This window comes from Anopheles coluzzii, chromosome 3, assembly GCF_943734685.1.
Source record: "Anopheles coluzzii chromosome 3, AcolN3, whole genome shotgun sequence".
NCBI lineage: Eukaryota > Metazoa > Arthropoda > Insecta > Diptera > Culicidae > Anopheles > Anopheles coluzzii.
This window is the reverse complement of record NC_064671.1, coordinates 7,575,526-7,602,392: the sequence shown is the minus strand read 5'-3', so window position 1 is coordinate 7,602,392 and position 26,867 is coordinate 7,575,526. Positions and strand designations below refer to the sequence as shown.

The 26,867-nt window shown below is 48.2% G+C and overlaps 2 protein-coding genes across 3 annotated transcripts in view; one reads left to right on the top strand and one right to left on the bottom strand.

Moving 5' to 3' along the window:
• Nucleotides 1-17,103, bottom strand: part of LOC120954896 (protein Shroom) — a 181,084-nt gene extending 163,981 nt beyond the window's left edge. For both annotated transcript variants that reach the window (XM_040375201.2, XM_040375202.2), the window contains exons 1-2: nucleotides 17,026-17,103; nucleotides 5,800-6,622 (exon numbers count right to left, since the gene is read on the bottom strand). In XM_040375201.2, coding sequence (XP_040231135.2) covers nucleotides 5,800-6,285 — 486 coding nt within the window. In that variant the 5' untranslated portion in view covers nucleotides 6,286-6,622; nucleotides 17,026-17,103. The remainder of the gene's footprint in view (nucleotides 1-5,799; nucleotides 6,623-17,025) is intronic.
• A 205-nt stretch (nucleotides 17,104-17,308) lies between these two features.
• LOC120955310 (spatacsin) lies at nucleotides 17,309-26,392 on the top strand. The gene is made up of 5 exons (XM_040376044.2): nucleotides 17,309-17,854; nucleotides 18,282-18,666; nucleotides 19,619-21,327; nucleotides 22,120-24,051; nucleotides 24,126-26,392. The coding sequence occupies exons 1-5, from the start codon at nucleotides 17,648-17,650 to the stop codon at nucleotides 26,112-26,114; spliced, it is 6,222 nt and encodes a 2,073-aa protein (XP_040231978.2). The 5' UTR covers nucleotides 17,309-17,647; the 3' UTR covers nucleotides 26,115-26,392.
• The last annotated feature ends 475 nt before the right edge of the window (nucleotides 26,393-26,867 follow it).

The window sequence follows — 26,867 nt, the reverse complement described above, 5'->3', positions numbered from 1 at the left end:
TCAAACACACACACACACACACTTATAGACTTCAAACCGTCCGTTGTCTCGGTGGAGTTTCTACTCTGATTCGGTCGAAAGGTTCAGTGTTACTTGCTTCTAATTTTGATAATAAAGTTTTACTCGCACATTTCCTCCACGGATGCCGGATTGAGCGGCGTGAAACAGTGGCTCGTTGTTGCCCTGTGTCCGTTGGAAATTGAAAGGATTGAGCCGTGAGAAACGGTTGCGCCAGGAATTAGGCTGGCAATTAGTGGGAATTTCTAGTTTTTTTTTTTCTTGAGGGTTTCGGGGGTTTGTTTCGGTGCAAAGGATAAGAGGCAGGCAGACTTTAATAAGGATTTAATTCGCTCCCTCCCCAAGTCAAGTCTTCATTTAGTTCTTTCGAAGAACAAAACAACAGCTAAAAGTTTAATAAAGAGTCTCCTGCTTCCTGTGTTTTTCGAAATCGCTCAAGCGAACTTCTGCAAGCAAAAGACTTCAACCAGGAGAGCGGCGACGAACCCCACTGGGCGTCTGGGAAGCAAGAAGCGGAACACACACACACACAGGATGACGGTAGAATAAGGTGTAGACAGGAGGCCGTAGCAGCAGCAGCAGCAACAGCAGCAGGAGTTCAATGACTCGTGCAACATTCGCCATTCGGAGCGATCGGTCGCTCTTGCTCGGTTGGCGAAACAAAAAAACAACACTCGCTTCCCCAACCGCTTGCAAAGTTCTGTGTGCGCTCGCGCTCGCTGCACGAATTATTATCTCCGTTTCCGACGTTCCAACAAGCTCTCCCGACTGCTTGCGCAAAGGGGAAGATTCGAGTTTTTGCTTTCAAGTCCAAGGAAAAATGCTCTACTGCAAAAAGGGTGGAAATGGGGGATCAAGAAGCAGTAGAATGGGCATGGCAGGTTGGTGTGGTAACGAAATTGCGAAAAAGGAGAACGATTTTAGCCCGCGACGGACCGGGTTTCTCACATCTCCCGCAGTTTCAGCCGCACCGAGTTTTGCCACCAAAAACGGCGTCCGAGAGTTAGCGTCAGTGTGTGTGTGCAAGTGTGCGCCGTGCAGAGCCGTGAACTTGTTTTCGTTTGCCTGATCACTTTCGCGTGCTTTTCGATTTATGGTAGCGACAGTAAAAAATGTGTTTGCTAAACATGATTATGATGATGACTAGAATAACGGGCTACAAGTGTAGAATTTAGGAAGCAAACTATGTGTGGCTAGACTGGAAACGCGAGAACCTTCTTCCAACAAGAAACAACGAACCTGATTTGTGTAAACCAAGTCGCGACATCTTGGAATGAAGTAATCGGAGAACGAAAAGACACACACATACGTGCAAAAAAAACTGCCCGCCAAAAGCGTCCGCTTCCTTCCATTACATTGTTGCGAAAAATACAGCGGCAAATACAGCGAACGATGATTGAACAGCGTCCAGAGCCTGTCCAGCATGCCTTTGATGGCGATATCTCACGATCATGATGACGTTGTGACTCTTCATTGCTCTGATTTATTATTCTTATGCGGGGCGCGCTGCTATTATTTATGAAAAGGCACGGGGCAGCGCTTTTTTTGTTTGCCGTCGCTGAAGAAGCTTAAATTATGGGCTCAGGGAAAGAATAGAATGAAATGAGAGTCAGAGAGACCAGAGGAAATGTACGACCTTGAGGATGATACTCTTTGATGGTTGTGCAAGTGTAATGAGATCGTGATGATGCAACAGTATGAGTGTAATTATACGGAAAGAGTGTAATAAAAAGTGGTTTTATTTATGCAGGAACATCACCAGAGATCATCTTTCATCCTTTTACATCAACCAAACAAACATTCAGATCTTTTTAGATGGAGGTGGCGTTCTCACATAATTCTGCCCAAAAACAAGCAACATTCTTGTATCACATCGCTTCCGTCCTCTGTTTTGACTAGATAATTCAGACAAAACAGACCAGACAAAACAGTAGATGTCCCTTTGCTGATAGGCAAGCACTTACGGGGAAGTGTTGAGCTTTTTATCGTCTCATAACCATCATAACTCTCAAGCCTGCTCCGCCCTAAATGAGTTCCAGCGAATTATTTAAATGCCTAAGAACCCGTCCCTTAATCGACACGATCAACGCGCGATGATCAAGCAGCGTCGATGATCGCGAGAACTTCGCAAGAACTCATTAACCTTACCGGTATGCTCGTCCAAAAACGCCCGATCAGAGCTAAAACTAACTAATTCGCAATCCCTAAAACTTGGTCGATTGGTCGGTTGACTGAATCTGTATTTGTGTGCTGTCGTTGCCACATTCTTGACATCCAACCTGGATGTGCGCGGAGCGGCACACTGAACCGGTTCGTCGCGGGCGGGACGCGCCACTCTCTCACACAACTCACCCCAAAAGAACCACACACTCGTGAAGCACATTTCATTCCATTTCCTAATGTATTTCATCTCCCGTCGTCCACAGGGCCATTGTGACTGCGCTCCCGTCGCCTTCAGTTTTGTTTGCCATCTATTTTGTTTCAGGGGTCCTTGTTTTTTCACTTCGATTCTGGGGAAGTTTGTCTAGCGAGCTAATTTATTCAACTAGATTTCTGTAGCCAACAGAAGGGGGGGGGGGGGGAAACATATCAAACCCTCTATCTAATGCTAATTGATTGCTAGATTAAACCGAGGCACCCGCAGACACCAGCGAGAGAGAGAGAGGAAAGCGCTTTTTGGGAAGGGAAGCCAGCCTTCACGAATTGGCAATGCGCCGTCGACTACGGGCGTCGACTCACACACAAGCTTTCTCAACACTATCTTGATTCTGATACGGATTTTGTAAGACCCCATATTCTTGCTCCGATAAGTGTTGTCCGGTTGGGAGTTCAACGCGGTACTTCGTGACACTAATCTGCATACTGCACACATTGGTCCCTGTATGCTACGTATGCTTTCCTACCCCGACGATCAATGATCTCCCCTGGAGATCGTATGCCTGGTTTGCCTTCGAATTGATTTATCGAAAACGACGCGAAGAAGCCCAAAAGCCTGTTTTTGTTTTGTTTTGCTTTTTTTCGTTCGTTCGTGGTTCGTTCTCGTCTTCTTCAACGCTGTCGTCTGTCCAGAGCATATCTTGTCATCTTTCTCGTACGGAAATAAATCAACAACACATCAATATACACTATCCAATTCCATCTTGTGTATCCACAAGCGTCGGAGCACAAGCGTCGTCGTGGGCAAGATCTTCCGGATAAGGCTGATGGAATATTTTGTTACCATAGCTTTAAATCGTTGTCCCAGGAAGTTGAGAACTATGTAGATGGTGTAGAAGTGAGTGTAGTATGAGTGACACCAGACCTTCCCCCTCCTTCAAGCAGTGCTTACCGAAACAATCCATTTTTAATCGAAAACACATTTAAAATCATTGAATTCAACTCCGCAACGCCCGTTTAGATAGAGTCTCCGGCTAATGGATCTCCCTCTGTTTCATCACCTCCATAAATCACACCCCACAACCAGGTGCACATCAACACCTTTCTCGCGATTAACCGCTTTCTGTGCTTCTGTGCAGGGTGGCCACCTTCTCTTTGCCTGCTCGCATGTCCCGAAGTAGCTGGCGAAAACCGATTGTTTAAGTGCTTCCAGGAGATTACACGACAAACCAACTAACTCCAATCGCAGCGGTAGTGCTCGCAGCGGTTCCTTCGTAGGACCAACATAAGCCCCAGGAAGGGCAAGAGCGGGTGACATAAAACGATCCCGAGATCCCGTTATGCGCGCAACCACACCATTCGCCATTTAGTCACCCGGCCGCCCGCCCGGAGTTCTTATCGCGGACGGTCGGGGGCTCGGTGCTCACTTAAGCTCACCCGCAAAACCCGGCGCTGCTCGATTAGGTCAACGCGCGTTCCGTATCGCATCCTTTTACGCAAAGGTAGCCCTTCCTTTCCTTCCCTTCCCTGGCAAGACGTGACAGTGCCGCATCACACACACGCCTACGCCGAAATCCTTCCGGGATTATCGAACCGGTTTGCCCCGGGTCGCTTTCCAAACGCAGGGAGAGAGAGACACTGCAGTCGGTGCCTGAAAGAGAGACTTTTCACGCGACACAAGGCTCACGCCGCCTTTATCTGCGAAGACATTAGCGAACCCTTCAAAACGGATAGCTTCCTATCCGAGCTTTTGCTTACATTTTGCTACAAAATAGTCTACCAACCGGCTCTTTCCATACCCGCGCTCTGCATTCCACGAGTGTGTGTGTGTGTGTGTGTTGAGAAGTATTCCATCTTCCGAGATAAGTTCAAACCTTCAACAGATCTCCTGATCATTCAAAACCCGGCTTCGTCGATCCGCTTTTTGCGCGCAAATGTTCTTTCAATGTTTCCGTCTAGATTGCTATCTCTAGGGAGGGAGCCAACTCCACATAGTGCAACTCGCAGGCAAGCTTAAAAATAGCACTCGCGCGATCCTCACCCTCACCCGCTGCTGATTTGAGGACTCGGTTGGAACGGGATAAGATTAGCTGGAGCTAAATTTACACCTTGTCGTGTGTTGCATTGTACATTTGCATTCTTGAAAGGATTTGCGATCGGATGTGGATGGGGGGTAGGTGTTTAGCAAACGCCCTATCTACCACCAACCAGATCTGCCGATGTGTATCCCGCGCGAACAATTTACCCGGGGGATTGGTTCAAGGTTAGCAAATAGAAAAGATGTAGAGATTACTTTAGATTGAGCGAGATTCCAGTTGGGCTTTTAGCAGAAGGAAACGAAACTTCCAAGAGTTGAAGTTGTGGTGTTGTTATCTTGTTCTGTTAGCAATTAATTCATTAATACTTCCTGCTTGTTAAGTACATGTCAATCCAATGTTTGTTTTCGATCTATTTACTAGTTCTATGGTTTCATTTTTAAATTTTGCTTATTTCTCTTTACCAATTCAGTGTTTTGTTCCTTTAGTTATTTATTTATTTGCTTTTTTGTATTTGTTTATTCCTTTTTAGCTTGTTTTTATTCATTCTGTTTTTTTGTAATCGTTAATTGTTTTATTCTTTATTAATTGTTGTTAATATCTTCACTTTTTTGTTATATTTAACAGTTTATGTTCTTAGTTTTTATTACCATTCTCTTTAACTTTAACTTTTAATTACTTTTACATGTTTTCTAGTTTTCAATGCTTACTTACAAATGATTTTTTTTAGTTGGCAATATTTTATGTCATAAACAAGATCGTAGATAATTTTTTATTTAAATTCACGACTCAATGAAATCAGTTTAAAAAGATCGTTTTAATATTGACCATCCACCACATCCGAGGACACACCTTCACGATAACATCTCACACCTGTATGACTCAACCAGCGTACGAACGAACGAGCGAACGAACGAAAGGATCTATTTCTGTATGCACATTAAAATTAGCGCTAACCTTAAATCCGATCGCTTCGCACTTAATCACTGTCCGACACATCCGGTGTGTGTGGTGTGGCGCCGTGTGGCCCCATAAGATTCAGGCCCTCCCCTTGAGGTGTGCCGCCGTTGCTTACAAATCACTCTCAAAGCCCAATCATCGGATATGTTACATTTGTTGGGTGTGCGCGATATGCTCAGAACTGCCCCGAAATGTAACCTTCAAGAGGCTCGTCGTAGTAGCAGTGAAGGGAAGGAGGATGTGAGAGCATGGGGAAGACACACACGAGCAGCACGAGCCCGGAAACGGAAGCACACAACACACTCGGCTAGAGCTTTTCATGATCCTCGAGTTTTGTTAACTCGTTTCGCCCTTCTCTCCGCGCACACGCTTAAAAGCAAACAGTGTTATCGGTTAAAAGCGCACATACCTGTAGCGCCGCATCCGGATACGGCCGACGGTGGTAGGACACGGTTGAGGCGACGGTGTCGATGACCGCGGTAGCTGTTACCGTGGAGCCCGTGGTTGATGCTGCTGCCGCTGCTGCTACTGCTGTACCAACTGCAGGTGCCGCCGCTGCCACCCCGCTGGGGGTCGTGGAAGACGGTGCAGCAGACGGTGGTGATGCCGCAGCATTCGCGATAAGCCGCATGCTGGCTCGCTTCAGATTGTTCGCACTATTGTTACCGGCCCCGTTGCCGTTATTATTGCTGACAGTGTTGTTTGGCGCTGCTGCGGTGATCGTCGTGTTGCTGTTGCTGCTACTGCTGCTGCCCGAACTCTCACCGGGCGGCCCGGACGGGGACGAAGGCGCTGGTGGTACGACACTAGCCCCACCGACGCCAGCCCCAGTGCTGCTGGCGTATCGTGCCGTCGTGGTCGTCGCCAGCTCCATTGTGCTGTCGCCAATAGACATCCCCCACTGAGCGCACTCACACACACACACACCCGCAAGACGCACACACTCACTCACTCACCAGCGATTGTACGACGAAAGGCACCAGGAAAGTGTGCACTGTTGCTTGTTGGCATCGGCCACCAAAAATTTGTGAAACAATTAAACTAAAACACTAAAAAAAACACTACACACACATACACATTGCCATGTAGTGTTACATGTTTCAACAGTAGTAGTAGTAGTAGTAGTAATGCTCTCAACCTACAACAACGCGCGGATGCGTTTTCCGTTCGACACCATCAGCTGCACATCCACGCACACACGCACGCTCGCACACGAACAGAGAGTGTTTTTCCTTTTTTTCACGCACATGAGAAAAAGAGAAAATAAGATACAATTTTTCACCAAAAACCCCAACCCAAAATTTTCCCTCCCACTTTGAATTCAAATTAAACCACCCTCGCACAATCACACTCAAACACACACAACACCCCTTGCGCCCGCTACACAAGGCGGCCTCTTTCTTATGCTTCCATCATCATCATCATCAACACAATCATCATCTTCTTCACCTGCTCATCATTATCGTGCACTGTTGTTGTGTTTCACTTTTGACCTGACTGCTGTGTTGTGTTTTCACTGAGCTGCTGCTTGGTTTTTCTATGCAATTTTCCCAATCTTAAAAAAAAAAACACAGAAAACAACAACAGAAACTCGCATCTCGCAATAGCGGATTATACACCTTCCTCTTCTTCTTCTTTTCTTCCACGCACTGACACGCAGGGAGGAGAGCTTACCACCCCCTTCACCGTTCAGTCGCAGTCGCACTTGATTTTTGTGTTATCTATTTTTCTATTTCTTCCCTGCGCTCTCCTCCGGTTGGCACTCCTGCGGTTCACACTATGCGGAGGGCGGGAAATTTTGCTCGGGAAAATCGCCCGAGCAGCGCAAACTTGGCAAAGTAGTAGTAGTAGTTCACAACAATGGAGATGCACCGTCAGTTGTTGCGTTTTCTTGCGATAGACGTTTGCGTTTTGCGCGGGGTGAACTGGAAAACAAAAATGCAATAGAAAAGCAAAAGATTAGAAAACATCACAAAGACTTGGTGGAGAAAAAAAGGGTTGGTGTCGGGGGTAAGAGAGGCAACAACATGCGTTAAATTGGGGGGGGGGGAGATGAGAGAATGGTTGGAAGATAATCGGGTCGCCGGCTTTTTCGATGACAATGCTCAGCCTCATCTTGTAAAGTGAAAAAGCAAGAGCAACGGAGAGGAGAAATCTCTTTTCATGCTACTACCAATGACCTTTTCTCATTTGCATTAAATGAAGGAATGTTAGCTATAAACTTATTGCAAAAGAAACGGAAAGTTTGACTGTAAATGGAAAAAAAATGACGGTAACAGTGACACTGAGTGAAGATAATGTTACAAACAGTTGCTCAAATTATGTATCAAATAAAGGATCAAAAAGTGAAGTCTAAAAAGAAGGCTAATTTCCTACTGAAAATATCAGTATCACAACGAGGAAATCACTTGTATTCCGCTCATGTTAAATACATTCATTCATTTTTATATTTATTAAGCTCTAATCCATAGCCTTAGTTGATCGAAATCATTGAAAATGATCACTAGCTCCTTCACGATCGATCCAGCCAGCAAACATTTAGCGCACATTAGCCTTTATAGATGCGATTTTGTGTGTGTATTTCCCCTCTCTATCATTTTCACAAAATAATTTCTGTTTCGTTTGGTTCGGTTGTGTCTGTGTGTGTGTGTGTGAAACCATTTTCCAGCAAACTGTCAAAATTTGATTGTACAACATTAGATGCGCCATTAAAATGCGATAAAAAAACCTCAACTACCCCGGAAACAATTCGTTCGACCCGCCGGTGAAACACCATACCATCCACCCGACACCCCCCCGGCGGTGGTATCAATATCGACGGCATATCGAGAGCACTTTCCAAATCAACCGCCTATTTGCACCCAGTGAGGAGTTCAAAAACTAGGGGAAAAACCCACACACACGTCGAAAGAAAATTTCCACACACAGAAAAACACACTCGATCGGTGGAAAATTAGTTCGGTAATCGATGTATGTGTGTGTGTGCGCCTCCGGTATAAATGCTTGCTGGCTGGTCGCACCGATATCCGGGCCTTCCCACCGCCAAAGCAAAAACAGCGCGGCGCTTGCTTCGCCATTCCCCACGACCGATTTCACAACCTCTTTGGCCGGCCTTTGACCGCGCACAAGAAATGAATTTTTCGGGCCGGCACAAAAGCTTTTAAGCTCAAGCTGGTGTGTGTGGTGGATCAATAATAATTGCGTGCTGGGGGCCACGGTGAGTAATGAGGGGAAACCCATCGTGTGCGGGCACACACCATCGCACTTCTGGTGCCCATTAGACACCTGTATGTACGTGAGCGCCAGCAGAAACAAAAAAAAACGCACCGAAAAACAATCACACGAAACCAATATGATAACAACGAAACGAAAAAAACGTGTGCGCTTCATACGCACAAAATACCCACTGGCCACTTTTATGGAAATTGATACCATCCTCCCTACTGGCTCCACTTCTTTTCCACCGGGGAGTACCTTCCCTTGCCAGCAGTATACGCTTTTTGCATGTTTTATCCTTTTTTCTGCGTGTGTATGTTGTGCAGTACACCACCTTTGTTTCGGCTTTGGAATGCCAGCCAGAAATATGCTTCAACGATCGTGCCGGGCCGGTTCGAGTAATCGATCGGTTCGCGGTGGTAATAATTATGTATGAAAAAAGAGCAATTCCTGTTTCTTTGTATCGCACAACCGAATTCACATGTGTTTTTCGACCAAAAATGATTTTAAATTCAAATTAATAGTTTTTTTCTGCATAAAAAAAATGCATTTAGCTTATTTGTTGTGAGTTTTCCTATAGACTTATGCTGACTTTATAGAGCATTTATGAGCATCAAATCGAAAGGACAGTGCCAATGTAGACCTGAAAAGAGAGAAGAAAACAATCAATTAGAAAACACTCTTTCACTAAAAATTCTATATCATTCATTCAACATTCTACGTCGTATTTACATATTTCTATTTGCCCCATTCTCGATCAAACACAACCATAAATAAATCGCGCCATTCAAACGCCATTCAACCTAAACCAATAAGTTCCGGGGTAAATTTCGGGACAAACCAAACCTTTTCACCCCTCCAAAATCAATCAAAACTCGGCCCATAACCTGGCCGCAAAGTGTTGAACCTTTCAAGTGTATCGATGACGATTCAAAGGACTTCAACGCGCCCGCAAGCGACGAACCCATCACTGCGTCATACAGTTGATAAGAGTTTTTTCTCTCTCTCCTTTTCTCTCTCTATTTATTTGTCTTCTTCGTTTCAAGTTTCTTTCACCCCTGCACTGCACGCCACCTTTGTTTGCGTTGATCTTTTTCACCTTTTTTGGGCAAGGTTTTGCCTGTTTCGTGTTGTTTCGATCATCCTTTTATTGTTCTATCGTCCTTTTCCTGGATTCTGCTGTGCCATGTGTTTTCGTTGCAGGAGATTGGAATACCAATTTTAGAAGGCTTTCTTTTACAACGGTTGGCTGTTTTCAGTGTTTTCGGTTGTTGCCGTATTTGATAGTTTCATATTGTCCTTCTCACATTAACAGGTTAACCTCGGTTCGACACTGTGCACCAAACACCGAAAGACCCATACATCTATTTCAACGACCGGCGTGACATACGCTTGTCGGGACCTTCTCCCTATCGGAATGGTTTCGATGTTTACTTTTCCTTCCTCGAGTACGTAGCGAGGATTTGTAACATTTTCTTCTAAAACAAAATCAACATATTTCTGTGATCGTTTGAAGCGCTTTCAAAAGGCTATTTTTCAATATAAAAGAGGCATCAAACCAAATCCCTTCCATGCCACCACATAATAAACCATCGAAAAACTAACCACGGAAACGCACGGGGCAAACGCACAAATTCTCACTGGACCTCCCAAAAGCCCACGATCGCTCCACCATCGGAACGATCGTTTAACAGCACCCAAACCAAAAAAAAGCCAGCCCTACAAAGCCCTCGCTTTCGCTTGTAAAAATCACTTCCCAAAGTACTTTCCTTTGCTTTGTTCCTAGCCTTATCTTACCCAGTTTCTTTGTCTATTTATTTTATCCCCTACAATGAAACACACATTCAAATAACAACGCTCGTTGTCTGTGTGTTCCCACCCGCCCTTGGTTGCAAACGCGGCAGCAGCAAAGATTAGACAATTGCAAGTGCTAGAATTTTACGATCGTTGCCGGTAAGCTGGTATGCATTTCAGCGGGCCCAAGCGGACGGTGTGTAAGAACGCAGCGCAAGTAACACCGGGAGGCTCGCACATAGTGAGCCGGGAATGAGTGAGGGCTTCATTCCGGTAAAATGGTTAACAATTTTTAACACGCATTTAATGACCAGGTAGACAGCGAACACACACACACACACACACCGGAACGGAAGATCTTCCTAAATTCCAACGCGCTGCTGCTGGTGGTCCACATAGACCCACACACACACACACAGAAAGAGCAGAGAGTCAGCAGGGGAGGCCTTTGACGTACCGGGGGTGCGTAAATGGGTTGGCGCCGGTCCGTCGAGCAGCAGGGACCGATGTTACGGCTGCTACTGCCGTTCTATGTTCGAATCATAAAAATAAGAAATTGTGGAACGAAGGTTTTTATCCCGCAACGAGCAAGTGAAGCTCTTTCGATGGGAGAAGACACTAAATGTAGGAATGATTGTAATGACCACAGAGATTGTATTGTGTAAAATAATTTTCATGGTCTTTGCTTATCGGTTTTAATTGCCTATTTCTTTAAGCTTTTAAACTTTGAAAATTCATTAAATTTTGATAAATTTAAGCAACTTCTTTTAATGAACTTTGCAACCTTTTTTAACCTCAAAATTATCCTTATCCTTACATAAATTGCACACCACTTTTCCCACAGCCAATGACGACAATCCCGCCGATGCCGATGACCGTTGGCCGAATCTCGCCGGCCCGCCCGACAACTTACGGGGCGACGATGATGGTGATGATGATGAATTGCCATCTCACCAGCCAGCGAAAAGGGGGTTGGAAAATAAATCATCAATCTATTCGCAGATAACGAGCTTAGTAACAGCCCGTTGCTGTTTTTTTTCGCGTCTCTCTCTCTCTCCCTTCTTTATTGCTCCAGAGCTACTACTTTCCACCTGAGCGAACACACACACACACCCAGGCCAACATCTCACTTTCTGGCTGCTCGGTTTTAAGAACACACGCCACACATTCGCGCGAGAACGTTAGAAAGCGAATAGCAGGACGCGCAGCAGGAGGGAAGTTCTAGGGCGAGGCAATTTCACTTCGCGGCAAGACATCGCTCGCTAGCCATGAGCGCATGAGGGCTAGAATTAATTGTGCTTGGGTTTGCGCAACGAGTGGACGCGTGGAAGATGTGAAACAAAACGTTAAAAAAAACCCCCCGCGCGCTAACTTCAACACAAAACAACCTTCCCAAGCCCAAGCCCAAGATCGAGACCGTGAAGGTCTCTAGGCGGAATTGCAGAAAACGCGGCCCATTTGGGAAGGGTGAATTATCGCACACCGCTCCAGTCTACTATTCGCCACGCCACGTTCCCTGCCAAGCGCTTCGGGAGTGGCTCGAACATGTGCTCGAAACCGGAAAGAAACGCTTTTGCTTCAGTTGCTACCTTTCGCAAAGTCTAATAGAGTCTGTAGAATTATGAGCATTCTTTAGCACCTGGCGGCAGCAGAGCTGCTCCGTAGCAACAAGAAGTTGGGCTGTTGGGCGCACCAAGACCTAAGCAGAGCAACCTGATGTCACATAACAAACCAATAAAACTGTGTTATACATTCATTTCTAACAACGACTTTATCTTGTTTGACCTTCAATTAGAGTCCGGAAATGAGCTTTTCCACATGGTTAAACCATTCAGCGATCCACCAAGCCTGCCAAACACGCTCCGACAATAAATCAAAAATACAGAAAAACAAGTGTATAAGTGATTCTGCATTTTTTCTGACTGATTAAATTATTAAAGCAAGCAATAAAACTAATTTTCGATACATATTAACCAACCACAACGAAAAAAATCCTTCATTCTGATAGCTCTTATCGAGGTTGACAATGAATGTGAGAAACAAAAAACCCCGATTCGATTAAGCAACACCCCCATTGACACATACTTTGCCATCGTCAACAAGATGCTTCAGTTTATTAGCTTCAGTTCCGATTCGATGAACTTTTCAGCAGCTCGTTTCCTTTCTTAAGATTGAAGAAGAAAAAAACCCAGCACACAGGGTGGTTTACGGTTTTTTTGTGTACGTTGGAAACCTTCAGCGGCATCCGCGGCTGTTTCCTTCCATAAATCGACCGCCCTCTCGACTGATCCAGTTGCAGGCGGGAAAGGAACAGATTTGAATAACCGTGAAAACGTCGCCGGTTTTCCGGAATGGCAAGCGCCAAACGACGCCCCACCAAGGTTAGTTACGCTAGCCGGCGATCCTATCATCGTGCCAAGGCGAGAAGCATCACCAGATGCTAGAAATTGATGGTTTCGTACAACAATTTGTTCACGTACACGTGTACGCGCGCGGACTGCTTTCCAGTGTGCATGTGACCGTGTAAATGATGAAATGCATGCATGGCTGTGTCGGTGGGTAAACATGGTTTGTGCATGCACGAGCGAAACGTGAGCATACATAAAAATGGCTGCTTTGGACATGCGTTCTCATAAAACTCGGCCGAGAAGTTTTCGCTCGTTCCTCAATGGACACCTTTTAAAGCTACCAATAAATGCAATAAATTGGTGCAATCTTTTTTGCATTTTAAACCATCCAAACGCTTCTAAAGAGAGGCTTTCCCACACCTCGAAACCTTACCTTCATATGCACCGAGCTGCAGGTGCTGTAAAACTATTTCCCTTCCTTTACTTGCGCACCCAAAAACAAACCCGACCTGTACCTATCCAGCCCTGGTGGTAATTACCCATCCGTGCAAGAAATACACTGTTCAAATACACATAGAGACACTTTCCCTGGTGCGTACCTGGTGGCTGCAGCATCCTCTCGTTGCTATTTGCCCGGGAAGAAAGGAAAGATTCAAACCTCCAAGCGACGAACCCGACCAACCAAAAAGCAGGTCTCTTCAAGCACAACAGAACCAAGCCAACATTGAAAGACGACGAAAAAAAAACAAGAAGTAAGAAACGTTCTCACTTTCCGTTTCACATGATCGATCGATGAATATTTATGAAGTGGAATGATATTTTCATGTCCGAAGCAAACATCACCACCTCTCCCCGTTGGCAAAAGGCTAGAGGCAAACATGAACTGGGCTGGCAGTCAAATAAAGCACGCCAAAAAGGGTACACACACCCAGAGAGAGGACAGCATCAGTGCCGCGTTTTGTCGCACTGGAAAAGCAAGTGAACGCTTTTGTCGAAGAAAGAGACATGAAGGATGACTTTCCCCCTCCCCTAAAAAAAGGTTCAGGTCCAAGCGGGATGGTACGGTGTTGTGTGGTGGTCAATTCGGTATTTGCATTTCCTTTTCGCCCCGTTTCCCCCGCGTTAATGATTGAAGAAAACTAGAACCTGCCGGTAAAGAAGGAAGGGAAGGGAAGAGCTGGGAACCGTACTTGATGATGAAGCGATGTGTTGCTGAGTGTGTATGTGTGTGTGTGTGTGTGTGTGTGTGTGTGTGTTTGTTACTGCTCAAAGGGCAGGCTCGATCGATCCCTTTTGGAAAAGGTGAGGAAGAGCAAAGAAAGTACTCTTGAGATTTCGTGCGTTCATTGTGTGTAATCGTTTGTTGATGCGTTGCTGCTGTTGTTGCAGGGCGTGTATTGTTGTGCAGAGCAGTATCAACAAATTTTGAGCTTTACTATACTACATTGAGCGTTTGCTTGCACCTCTTTAAATTTAGCCTCTTTATTAACACCGTCATTGGCTGATTTTAGTTTTTATTTAAATTTCTTTGCATTTATTCTTTTTATTTTTAATTGTTTATCTTTTTTATGTATTGTATTTGATGTATTAAAATTACTTCTTTTATTTTTAAATTGTTTCAATGCTCATCACTTTTTTTTTCTTTACTTATAAATTTGAAAACAGAAAACATGAAAAAAAAACGAAAAATGTAACATACTTAGAACAACAATAAGAACACGATAAAAGAACAAACCAAACAAAATAAAACGATTGTTGCAAATAAAACCGAAACCAGCACGTTGAAGTTGATCAAACGAAAGCAGCAAAAGAATTGACGCAAAATTCCTAAGCTTCAGTATTTCCTTCTCCCCATTTACGATCGATCTGCGCGCTGCCTTTCGCGATCAAGCTCCACCACACATACACACACACACACATTCAAACCCTCTTCCCCCAAACCAACCACAGTCTCCCACAGACCCATTCTAGATCTTGCACCAAGTTCACTACCACCAGCATTCGCCGGTCTGTTGCGCGGCAGCGAACCGAAGAACGATCATTCCTTTCCTTCTCTCTACGATCATTCTTTCGCGTTGCTCAGATGGCAGGGGATGGTGGGGGGCTTTACAGTGGGGTAATGTTCTTTTTCTCGTTTTTTTTTCTTTTTTGGCGCGTGTACACAACGCCAATCCAGCAAACACTCTCTCACACACACATACACACATGAACAGGGCGACCGGGGCCAGTGGTTCTAAGCCACCGCGCGATGTTCTTCTTTACCTTTGTTTTTGTGTACCTTGGCTCCGTGCTCTTTTTTCCTCTCCTTTTCCATGCTCCCGCTTGCTGAATGCTGTGGGGCAAACGAAAGATCAGAAGAAGAGAGAAAGAGAGAGAGAGAGAGCGATCCCCCCGTTGGCATGGCCAAGAGGGAAGCAAGAGGGAAGCTGTTGGACCAAACGGCCAAGCCCGACCAAAACGACATTGGTCCCACAAAAGGGGTATGGTAAAAGAAAATGTGTACGAAAATGAACTGAAAACGGCCTGGTCAGCGCTTTACCAATACAGCGACACTGCAACGCGATCGAGAGGCGATCGACACAACGAACAAGAAAAAAAGGCCGGTTCGCTGCCTGCTGGTGCTGCTGCTGCTGCGGGCTCGCTTCTTCGGCGATGCTGGCGATGATTCTGTAGCGCGAGAGAGCCCAACACAACATCCTCCCCCCGCGCCCACCCCGATTGAACTTCATCATCACCCTCGCTTTCTCCCACACCCCTTTGACGGCTGTTCTCCTCGAGCGAAGAAGAAGCAGCAGCAGCAGCAGCAGAAACCTCCAAGCAAGAATTTCTCGATCGGACGGGATACGCTCGCGTATGTATGATGTTGTTGTGTGTGCGCGGGCCTGCCGCTGTCGTCGCCGTGGAGTCGCGTGTGTTGGTGAGGCAGCAGCAGAGGCTGCGTGAAAGCAAAACGCAAGCCATCCCCCGAACACGTTGAACTCTCTTGCGCGCACAGGGACACGGAGTGTGGCCAACAAGAATGCTTGCACTTGATCTTGCACACACATGCGAGAAGCTTTTTGGGGCTTTTTTTCTTGAATATATGCACATAGAGTTGCTTAACATTTAACCAAAACAGTAATAATTGTTGTAGACTTACCATTTAATTCAATAAAAATCCACTTTTAAACACACTTTGCTCAACATCATCATTTAGAATGCTTTTTTTTGAATACACGATCATAATCTTCTTAAATTGAATTCTTCTCACCTTTAAAAAAAAGGCCAAAAGAGGACACACAACCACGAAACACATGTGGCCATTTTTGCGATGCTTTAAGACGATTAAGAATTTTTACCGAAGCACACCAACACTCTCACACACACACTCCTTTACACAATCTACCAAATCTGATCTGGGCGAAGAAGGACGGGCGACAAACACACGAGTTTCGTCTGGCCCATTCCTTCCCTTGTGTGTTATCTCTTCCACCCCGCCATATACGCCACACCGGCCTGCATGGCCTTTTCGGGTGAGTTGTGCTGCACCGGCTGCAACGCAGAATGCACACACTTGCACACTTGGTGTCTTCTTCGCGTGTGTGCGAATTGCAACATTTGGGTGCATCACCTTGGCCAACGTTCACAAGTTTAATATAAATCATTAGGTGCGGGAGTTTGGGAAGTTTAAGATCACTCGGAAAGGGTTAAATGAATTTAAATTATTTTTGTTTTCTTGTTATTTAACTCACTCTTAAGCTTATCAGAAGAAATGGAAAATTCCAATAAAAAAACACAGCATTTCACTTGACACAGGCAGGATTTTTGGTTAAATAATTTCATTCATCGATGATCAAACGATCATCATACACGCACACACACTCACACTCACTTTACCTTTTTTTAATTCAACTCTTGCACACTCCACCGCTGCCTGCTATGATGAAGAAGTTTGACGATTGATGATGGAAGGAACTCGGCAAAACACGAACGAACGGCAGGTCCAATTAACGCATTGTTTGCATTTAACTTTCAGTTGTTGTTTTTTTGAATGTTTGATGTTTGATTTGGCACACAAAACACACACACATTGCAGAGAACTAGAACGGTTTGCGTAAGATCGTTCTTTTTTGTTGTTTTTTTTAATCAACAAATAATTTTGTTTACAGCACGCATTTCATCTTGCTTTAGCCATGCTTTGCAAAACATTCCAAAAATTTAAAGCGTTTAACTAAAATTCTCAGCACAAAACCATCCACCAACAAATCGTAAGGTACACTTCTCTCCCAATATCCTACGTGACGCGCAGCGGAGACGAGAGACACACACCCGACGCTGTTGAAAGTTACTATTTTTTTAAATTTTTCCCAACGTCGTTCACTTGTTTTCGTTCAATGCGGTTCGTTCGGGATTGGCCGTCCTTTTTGCTCTACCACTCCCGGCGCACGCGAAACAGAGAAGCAAACAGCCGGCTCTATGCCCACCGTACGATAGAGCGAGCCGACACGTCTTACCATCTGCCGCGCTGTCCCTTTTCCGTTCGGATTTTCGAACAGCTGCTCAACCCGACCGGGGCGCCCTAAGCGGACACTAGCGCAAGCTGCGATGACAGCTGCACCAAACGTAAACAACAACAAATCGCCGTCGCTTTTCTTTTGCACCATCATCATCGTTCAGTGTGGAAGCCAATTTTAGTCAGCGCTCCGTAGTTAGTTTTTCGTTCGTTTTCTGTGTGTATTGTGTTGTGCTAAATCGTTTATTTCGTTACCTTATTGTAAATTGTGCATGTAAAACTAAAGTGTGTGAAATTGCACAACGCACAGTGTGAATGGTTCGTGAAGGGAGCAGACAACCCGCGACAGACCCTGGCACTTTACGCCCTTTTTGGTTCGACAAACGCACACCCCACCGCCCCCGGTGATGGCCGCCAACACGCCCGTGGACAGCAGCAGTCCGACCATACCGCCGGAGAAAAGCATCGTGCTGAAGGGCTGGGAAAAGCTGGACGACGATGTTATCATCAAGGAGGTGTCGACCAAGGGCAAACACGTCAACCTCTGCATCCAGTATCTGGCCGAGCGGAACGAGCTGTCGATGAAGGAGGCAAAGAATTACTTTCTCCAGAAGGTACGGGGGTACCACCAGCCCGAGTCGCCCAAAAATGGGTTGCACTCGATCGATCAGCTGAGCAAAGCTCAGCTCAGATGATCGCCTTGGCACTGTGCGCTGTCACTTATCAGCTTGTGCTTGTGTGCCGTGCAAATAGACAGCTCGAGCGGTTCGTGGTGTCTAATCCCCCGCCGAGCCGAGGGGTTTGCTTCCTGCTTTCTGCGTAACATAATCTCAAGCAGCGTAAAGTAACTCGAGTCTCAGCATTCTTATCGCATTACCGAAGCGTTTTAAGATCGTCATTCCGGTGCGGCACCGTCGTCGGTTTTACTCGACCGCCCCCGGACAGTAGCAAACCGATCGGTCGATCGGACAGACGCACATCGGCGACTGACTTTGTGTCCCTCTGTGTGATTGTGTATTTCCCCTCCCCCCATCTTTGTAGGTGAACGCGTACGTCTATCGGTTGCTGTCGAACCGGCAGCTCTACAAGGCGCACCACATCCTCAAGAACATCGATCGGGTCCCGCGGTACGTGTTCTACCAGATTGCGGCCGAAACGAGCGACCACGGGCTGCGCGACTACATACGCGAGCACTTGGCCCGGACGGTGGAAAATTACTCCCACGGCGAGGAGGAACGGATCGCGGCCAGCTGGCGCGTCTACACCCAGCTGAAGGCGAACGTGCGCCAGATGGCGGAGGTGCTGAACGAGGTGACGACCGGGTACACGGTGCTCGAGATCGAGACGATGTCGTTCAACACGTTCTGCATGAAGGAGGACGTCTACCGGAATTCGGTCGCGGTGGATTTGTTCTTTAAGAATCAAGGTAAGCGAACGGCGAATGGACTTTGGCTTTACACCACGGAGGCCTGCCCGTTTGTGCTATCAAAAACTCGTTCCCTTGAATTTGTGCACTCTCTTCACGCTTTATGATGGCGCGCATGACGCACATAAGCGTGTAAAAACTCGATCGTGCGTATGTGCAAAGCTCCTTTACTGTCAGAAGGAGCCTAAACCTATGATTCATCATCATCGCTGGCGCCGTCACACACAGTACAGTCATATTTCACCCCGAACTGCAGCATCCATTCGAGCGCGGAACCGCGGTTTATTTTTGCCCTCGCTAAAACGGTTTCGCACATTTGATAAGAGCACAAAACGTGAGTGAAGCGCTGTGCCCTTCGCAATGAAATTACATGCAAACCTTACCTTGAGGGTGGGTGAGCCGTGTAGGGAAGCTTTCCGATCGCAAACAAACATCGATCGAACGCGAAGAGAATTGATTGATTTGAACGGCCCGCTGGTCAACATGTAGATCACGTCGGGGGCACCGTTTGTCCCACGTGATGTAGAACAAGCGAACCAAACAATATTGAAACAAGATTAGAAGAAGAAGCAGCAGAAGAGAGGATGGAATAGTTTGTCGTCAACAAATGACGATCGTTATGGCACATTTTCGTAATTTTCCATCCATTTGAACGCGCACACCAAGGCCACCAGCAAAAGGCAAAACTATTTCGAATCGAATGGGAAACAATTTCAAACCCTGCAAAGAAGTAGACATAATAGCCTCGATTCTTTCAGCCACAATCAGTACGAATTGATTACTCGTCCCAAGATCAGTCAAAATAGCGTAACAAAAAGGGAAGCTTTTTTGTGTGAATGAGCAATTGATAAGAGGCTGTTGCGTCGGTAGAGCGTCCCTTTGCCAGCACGTTTTTACGCTGTGACCTACCATAATGAGTAATCATGCTCGTGTTTTCCCCCTTTTTCCCCAGAAACGGAAATCTCGCCCATTCTCGATCGCTACACCGTGTGGAGCTATCTGCTGAAGAACAACATCGCCAACCTGGTCAAGATATGGATTCAGCTCAACAGTTGCATGCGCCGCTGCCTGCACGAGGGCGTAGATCCGACGCCCCACCTGCTGCGCATCAAGATCGACATCTACGACGATGCGCGCTTCAACGAGCGACTGCGGCAACTGTTCCAGCGGTGGGAAATAGATGATTTTATGCTTTCGCAGCTCTCGCACCACCGTACGCTGTCGCGCAACGAAATTCTGCTCAACGAGCTCGCCCGGCTGGGCAAATTTCTCGACCATGAGCGGAACGATGCGGTAGCGATATTGCGCCGTCTGTTTACGACCGAAAGCTACAAGCAGCACCGCGAGTGGACGGAAGCGAAATGGTTCCGCGAGCAGCTAACGCGCCAGCTGGTGGAGAATCGCTTTTTCACCCTGCTGGCACTGCCGATCGTTTGCGAGGATTTGCTCGCCCAGATTGCAACGGATGCCGGCGCACAGCATCAGCGGGAGGTGAAGGTGTTTTTGGAGCTGCAGAAGCTAAAGGATGGTGCGCTGAGCGGGCAGGAGCTGCTGAGCGTGTCGCGCACTACGTCCGAGTACATTCTGCAGCACAATCGTGCCTTTTACGAGGAGAACCCGATCGTGTATCTGTTCGAGTATGGGTTGGATGAGCGCAAGGCACAGTTCGATGGGGATGATCCCATTCTCGCAAAGCTTCCCCATCTGCACAGCTTTATAAAGCGCTGCAAGGGTGGACAGAGTGGCGAAGAGTCGTGTGACACGCTCGTGAGGAAGCTACTAGCAATAGCGGGCATTCCCGATCCGGCGAAGGTGAAACAGTTTCTCTTCCACGGCACGCGCACCGATGCGAACGGAGCAGTCGAGGAGGAGGACGAACGGGCGTCACAGCTCGAGCTGCTCGAGCAGTACGGTTCGCTGCCCCACTTTAACCATCCGCTGCTGGTGAGCAAGTACGGACAGCCGGTGACACTACGCTACATGCACTACATCCGACTGCAGCGCGCGTGCCACGCCGTGTACGAGTTCTATCGCGAGCAGCTGCAAAACTACTCCCAGATATCGACCCGCCAGCTGAACAGTGCGGCCCAAACCGTTGCCCAGATGGCGATCGAATCGTACTGGGATACGGCCCTAGCCACACACGCCGTCGCGTTTATGGAAATGATTGGCGTAAGCAGTGTGCCGACCCGGGCCTATCTGCGCTGCTTGACGCTGGTCGGTGGAGCAGCGGGTAAGCAGCAACAGCAGCCTGAAGAGCCAGCCAGACTCACGGTGGCCGCTTTGCTGAGGCGCTGCGAGGAAGCGATCCGCGATAAATCCCTCGACGACCCGGAGCTGCTTATCGATCTGGAAGCGATGACGATCGTGGCGAAAGCGAATGCGCTACCCTACCCGGTGGCGTACTTGCAGGAGCGTTTGCTGGCTGAGAACGATTGGTATCGGTTCCTGCTGCTCGTCGACTATCTAAACTACCCGCAGGAGCAGATAGTGGAACTGTGTCGCATCGGCTTTGTTGAATCGCGCATTGGAAGAAACCTTATGACGGCGCTGCTCCATCAGCCGAGGGTGGTTGAGGTTGCCCGCGATGGACAAACATGCTCGAGCTCTTTTACCTCGATCAAGCGACGGTCGAGCTTGACGCCACGCCGTAGAAGAAGGGTGAGTGAACTACACTTACACATTCAATTGTATGTAACGCCCTTTTAATCCATTCCGCCCAGAGCTGTCTTCAGGCAAGTGGTAAATGCATAATGCAAACACACCCGACCCGCGTCAATCGCTGCACTGAATGTGTGTGCGTGCGTGTCTGTACATTGTTTTTATGGCAACAGTAAATAGTTGCACTTCCAGCGTGTTCCAGCGTCGGGCAGATAAGTCATCCGCGGCATTATTTGTTTTGCTACTTTGCTTCCATCCACACACCACCACCACTCCTGGCTTTGCGTATTCGTTATATTGCGCAATATGACAGTGCGCGACAGGCGGAGGAGAGCAAGATGGAGAAGAGGTGTCTTAAGATGAACTCATTTTCCATCCTCCGGTCTTATCAAATGTGTCCCATATCAAACAAGCCTAACCTTTGACTGTGGGTTGACGGCTCGTGCAGTTTCGTGCGGTTCTGGGCGCGATTGTGCGCGAATGGGCAACGCGGGGCATGGGAACCGGTTTGCTTCGGAATCGGGTCGCCGACCCGGGCCGGCCCAGCCAGGTCAACCGTATACACGATGATACATGACGCGGTGGCGACACTGGAAAACCGGGACACTTTTCCGCAATTGCGCCGAGAACTGTTCTATTTATTTTAATTTAGCCGAACCTTATCTGCCGTGGCGGGGAATTTTAAAAATAGCACAAGAGATTGTCTTTGTCTTCGGAATGCTCGTGTTCGAGCATAAATGCGTTTTTTTATGTTTTGTCTAAGATTAACGTTTTTTCCTCTTTTTTTTGTAGGGAAGCAGCACTGCAACTGATTCGAGCGGGCATTCCAGCATGTCGAGCGATCCCGATGCTGTCTCCATCGCACGCAGCACAACGTCCGGTATGGGGCACAACGTCACCAGTATCTCCTTACCGCTGCAGCTCCCTGCGACGGACATCTCTACCAGCTCGTCCAACCCACTTTACGATGGGGCCAATTTCCTTTCCGAACGCTACGACACGGATCTCGTTTCCACGATCCTGCTCTGCTCGAATGAGTCCAACCCGTACACAGCAACGGCCAGCCAGCAACCGTTCGATTTCGACGCATTCAAGCGACTCGCCCTGCATCGACACGTGCCGCAACGCTATCCGCACACCTACCAAAACCTGCTCGATCGTGCAATACGATCCGAGTGGCCTTTGCTAGCTTTACTGGCCGGTGACGTATGTCCCGAGGGAAGCGAAAGCCGCCGCTACTGCTGGATCGTGTGGGCAATGCTGGCGGGAGAGTATCCGTACCGGGAGAAACTCTCCGAAGAGTCGGAACGACCCCCAGAACGAGCGTTTGTGTGCGGGCTGGTCGAGCATTTGGTACGCACAGCACGGCTTTGCACACTCGCCAGCTCACTTGCCATTTTCTATCCCGATTCTGGCTGGTACCATCTGGCGGCGTACCTCGCACTCACGGAAAATGTCCTCTTCGATGCTGACCGTGCCGCTGAACTTTTAACAAACTTTCTAGCCCGCTCGGCCACGGCCGGCGATGAGTGCTTCCTGCTGCACATACCCAAGTATGAAATGTTTAACTTTTGTGCCCGACTGCTCATGATCCACCTGGACCGCCGTACGTCGATGCATCATCAGCTGCTGCTGCTGCAATCGTACGTCCGGTGTGACTTTCGCTGCTTCCTGGTGGCTGGGATGGATTTCGAACGGATGTTAAAGATGTGCGAGATCGTACGGCACTGCGAGGTGACGATCGATTTCCTCACCCTGTACGAGTGCTGTTCGGGGGGAGGAAAGGAGCAACAGCTCGCCCTGTACGAGTCGCTGTGTGAGCAGCTCGTCGCAAAGAAGCACCACGAGGCAGCAATCGCACTGGCCGATGAGGCAGGACTCCCGCGGGAAAGTATTATTTTCGAGCATTGGGTGAGCGGGTTTGAAGCGAACGGCCGCATTGGCCCATTCGATCGGTACCGGGTGGAGAGTGAACGGTACGCGCTTGGCCCAGAGCTGCGCATCAGCTTCTTCACACACATTGCCAATCGGCTCGAGTACGGCGATCGGCAGCGGTACGATTTGCTGCGCTGCGCGCTTGAATTGATCCGCGAGCATGGGCTCTACCCGAGCGAAACGTTCGATCGCGATCGGTTGGAGTACGAGCTGGCACTGAGCTACATACGCTGCACGGAGGAGCACCTGGACCTGTACTGCTCCCAGTACTGGTGCAACAATCAGCAGCAACATTCACCGTCGACGGCGGCCATACTGTATCACACGTTTCTCGAGCTGAAAGAGGTAGCCGGGATTGATGATCTCACACTCTCCAACGTCCCGCTAGCACAGCCGGAAGAGCGGCTGCGGCTCGATGCGCTCATCAACCGGCTGCTCGACTGCGGCGATATTGTGCAAGCGTTGCGCTATCAGGCCATATTCGAGCAGCGACCGGTCGATCTGCACTTTATCGTGTTCTGCATGGCACTGGCGGAGGGGCTGGTCAGTCTGTACAACCTGTCGAAGGAGGAGCGCATGCTGCTGAACGAGGATAGTGCCCGGTCGTCGGGACGGTTCCAGCGGCGCACGTTGCGCTTTAGTCGCGTTAGCCAGAGCAGCCAGATTGGTGGATCGCCGATGAAGAGTGGGCAGGCGCAGCTGGACACGTCCGATGCGAGCACGACGGCAATGTCCGACTTCGAGGAGGTACCGTCCCGTGACAAGCAAGACATTTTCGAAGCGATCAGTGTGAGTATTCCCATTCTTGATAGAGTTGTATCAACATTTAGCTTATCTTTCCCTTCATTTCCGCTATTCTGCAGGCCCTTGGCAATCGGATCACGCACGGGCAGGATCTCGCACAGCGCGTCATACTCACGTACCGCGTCGCCATGTACCTGGACCGCGAGTACAACGAGCTGCTGAAGCTGCGCGATCCACTCGCCTTCCTGCCCGAGGTGGTGCGGGAAGACTGCGTGCACAAGCTGGAGGTGGTCAGCGACATCGTTACCGCGACGCGCATGAGCATCGACAGCTTTACCGATTTTCTCGCCTCGGAAATCGTGTCCGCCGTCGTGCGGTCCAAGTTCTACCTCTTCCAGCAGCAGCCCACGAACCACTCGGCCACGGACGAGCTGCTCTGGGGCTACAACATCGATCGTGAGTTCCATCTGTTTCTGGAGCTTGCGCCCAACACGACCGCGCTGGGCAACGTGCTGCTGCGCTACTGCAACGCGCTCCGGCTGTACCGCAAGCGGCGAGATACGGCCGGCGATGGGGCCGGTGTGCAGGACGCGCTCGAGTCGTTTGCAACCATTCCCGCCCTGCGGATGCAACCGCCTGCCACCGGCACCGATCTTGTGGAGCGTTTGGATCAAATCCTCCAGGGCCAGATCCTCTCGCTGAAGAAGCAAAACACGATCATTGTGGCGCTGCTGGTGAAGGCGCACGATTGCTTCGTGCACGAATGCTCGATGGAAGGCATCATGGAGGTGCTGGCGTGCTGTAAAGCGCTGACCGTCATTCTGACGGCGGCCAAATCCTGGAACCTGATCGTGCGGCTGCTGGTGGGCATTGGCCGGTACCGCGACATGTACTACTGCTTCGAGACGCTCATCAACCACGAGCAGTTCGAATCGCTGCTCGGCCAGTTCGACGATCGGGCGGCAAACGGGCGACGGTTGCAGTGCGCCATCATCACCTTCCTGAACGAGCACTGTCCCGAGCGGCGCGATTACTTCCGCCTGGCGGCGCTCCACTTCCGCATGTACCGGGAGATCGCGGAGCTGTGGGAGTCGGAAGCGCACGGTACGATCGATGCGATCGTGAAGACGTACGAGCTCAAGCAAATGGTTGCGGCGAAAATGACCTCTTCCTTGCCTGCGGTGTACTGCCATCGGCTACAGGCAACTCCCTTGGTGCAGACGGAACTAACCAGCGCAATGGACGCGTTTACTCACGCCACGGAGAACTATCTGCTGGATAACAACCTGACGCTTGCACAACGGGCTGCGGCCAATGCGGAACTGATAGCGCTACAAATCTCATACGTACGGCAAGCACTGGCCGCGTCCGAGAAGGGACAGGGCGACGCGAATCCTTCACCGAGCAGCAGCAGCAGCAACACAAGCAGCCAGACCACTGCCACCTGTCTCTCCGTGCTGAACATTCGCCTACCGAGTGAAGACAATCGTCGGGGAGGAACGATGCAAGAACCGGTGGGCACCACCAACGTTGCTACCGGCACGCTGCTCTACTACATCAACTTCCTGCTGACCGTCCCGCAAGCGCTCATCGTGGGCCGGGCGTACGGTATCGAAATTAACTGGCCCGGTGCAATCTATCAGCACTACATCATGCAGGGTGAATCGGCGTACCTGGAGGACTACCTGGACCGGCTCCCGCTAACGGACGGGATGATCGAAACGCTCGTGAAGCTGTTCCAGCTCGAACCCTCTCTGACACCGCGCATGGAGCAAGCGATCGGGACGTTTATCGACCGGATACACTCCGTGACGCTCAAGTATCGGCTTGCATCGCTGCTGGGGCTGAAGAAAACGATCCACGGACTGATAAACGGTGGCGCTGTGTACTATCTGAAGGACACGAACTATGGCAAGAACGATGTGGAATCGATCGCGGGCGGCAGCGGTGGAAGCAGTGCTGCCGGCAACAGTGCTTCATCGAGCATGGCAGGAGGAGGAAGCGGTACACCCGGCGGTGGTGGTGTTGTTAGCATGACAAGCAGCTTGGTGGGGAGCGCGAGCATCACAAGCAATACCGTATCCCTTCACACCATGTCCAGCACGTGATGATGATGATGATGATGATGTTGGTGGGAGCAACTGTGATGAACCTTGCTATGGGCAAACTAGCTAGAGCTTGCTCAAGGTGTTTTACAGACATTTTAAGTTAATGTGTTGTGTGTAATGATAGAAAAATTGTATTTATTTTGCTTCCATGGCATTATGGCAATAAAGTTGTTAGGAATAATGTTCCGGTTGGATGCAATGTGATAAACCCGATTAAGATGTAGAAAATGTAAGAGAAATTGTAAAACTTTCATTGCAATAGCATTAAAATGATATTACACCACGACAATGATATTAGAATTAAGAAAATGAACAATATTCTGCAAAAAAGCGATATAAAATGCAAAAGTTTTAAATAAAGTTAACAACTACAGAAGAGAAGGAAACAAACAAAAAGACATTCGATACTTACCTTCTTTAGTTTCGTTCAGTTTTTTTTCTTTTTTTCGGTTTTCTTTCCGTTTTCTTGTACAATTTCTTTTGTTTATATTATCATTTTTTTATATTTCATTTTCACTATACATACTTTACTTACTTCCAGCAGCTCGCCTTGCCGTTCTCTTCCACCGTCTCGCTTCCGATTTCTTCTTGCCTATGACTATGATTTCTTCATGCTTATAGATATTATTCTGTACTGTTGTGTTTGTGTGTGTGTGTGTCTGTGTTTAAATCAATATTATTTGTTATTTTTTGTGTTTCCTTCGCACATCCTTTCCATGCTTCTGCAATACGGTTAGCACGTTAGCAGCTTTT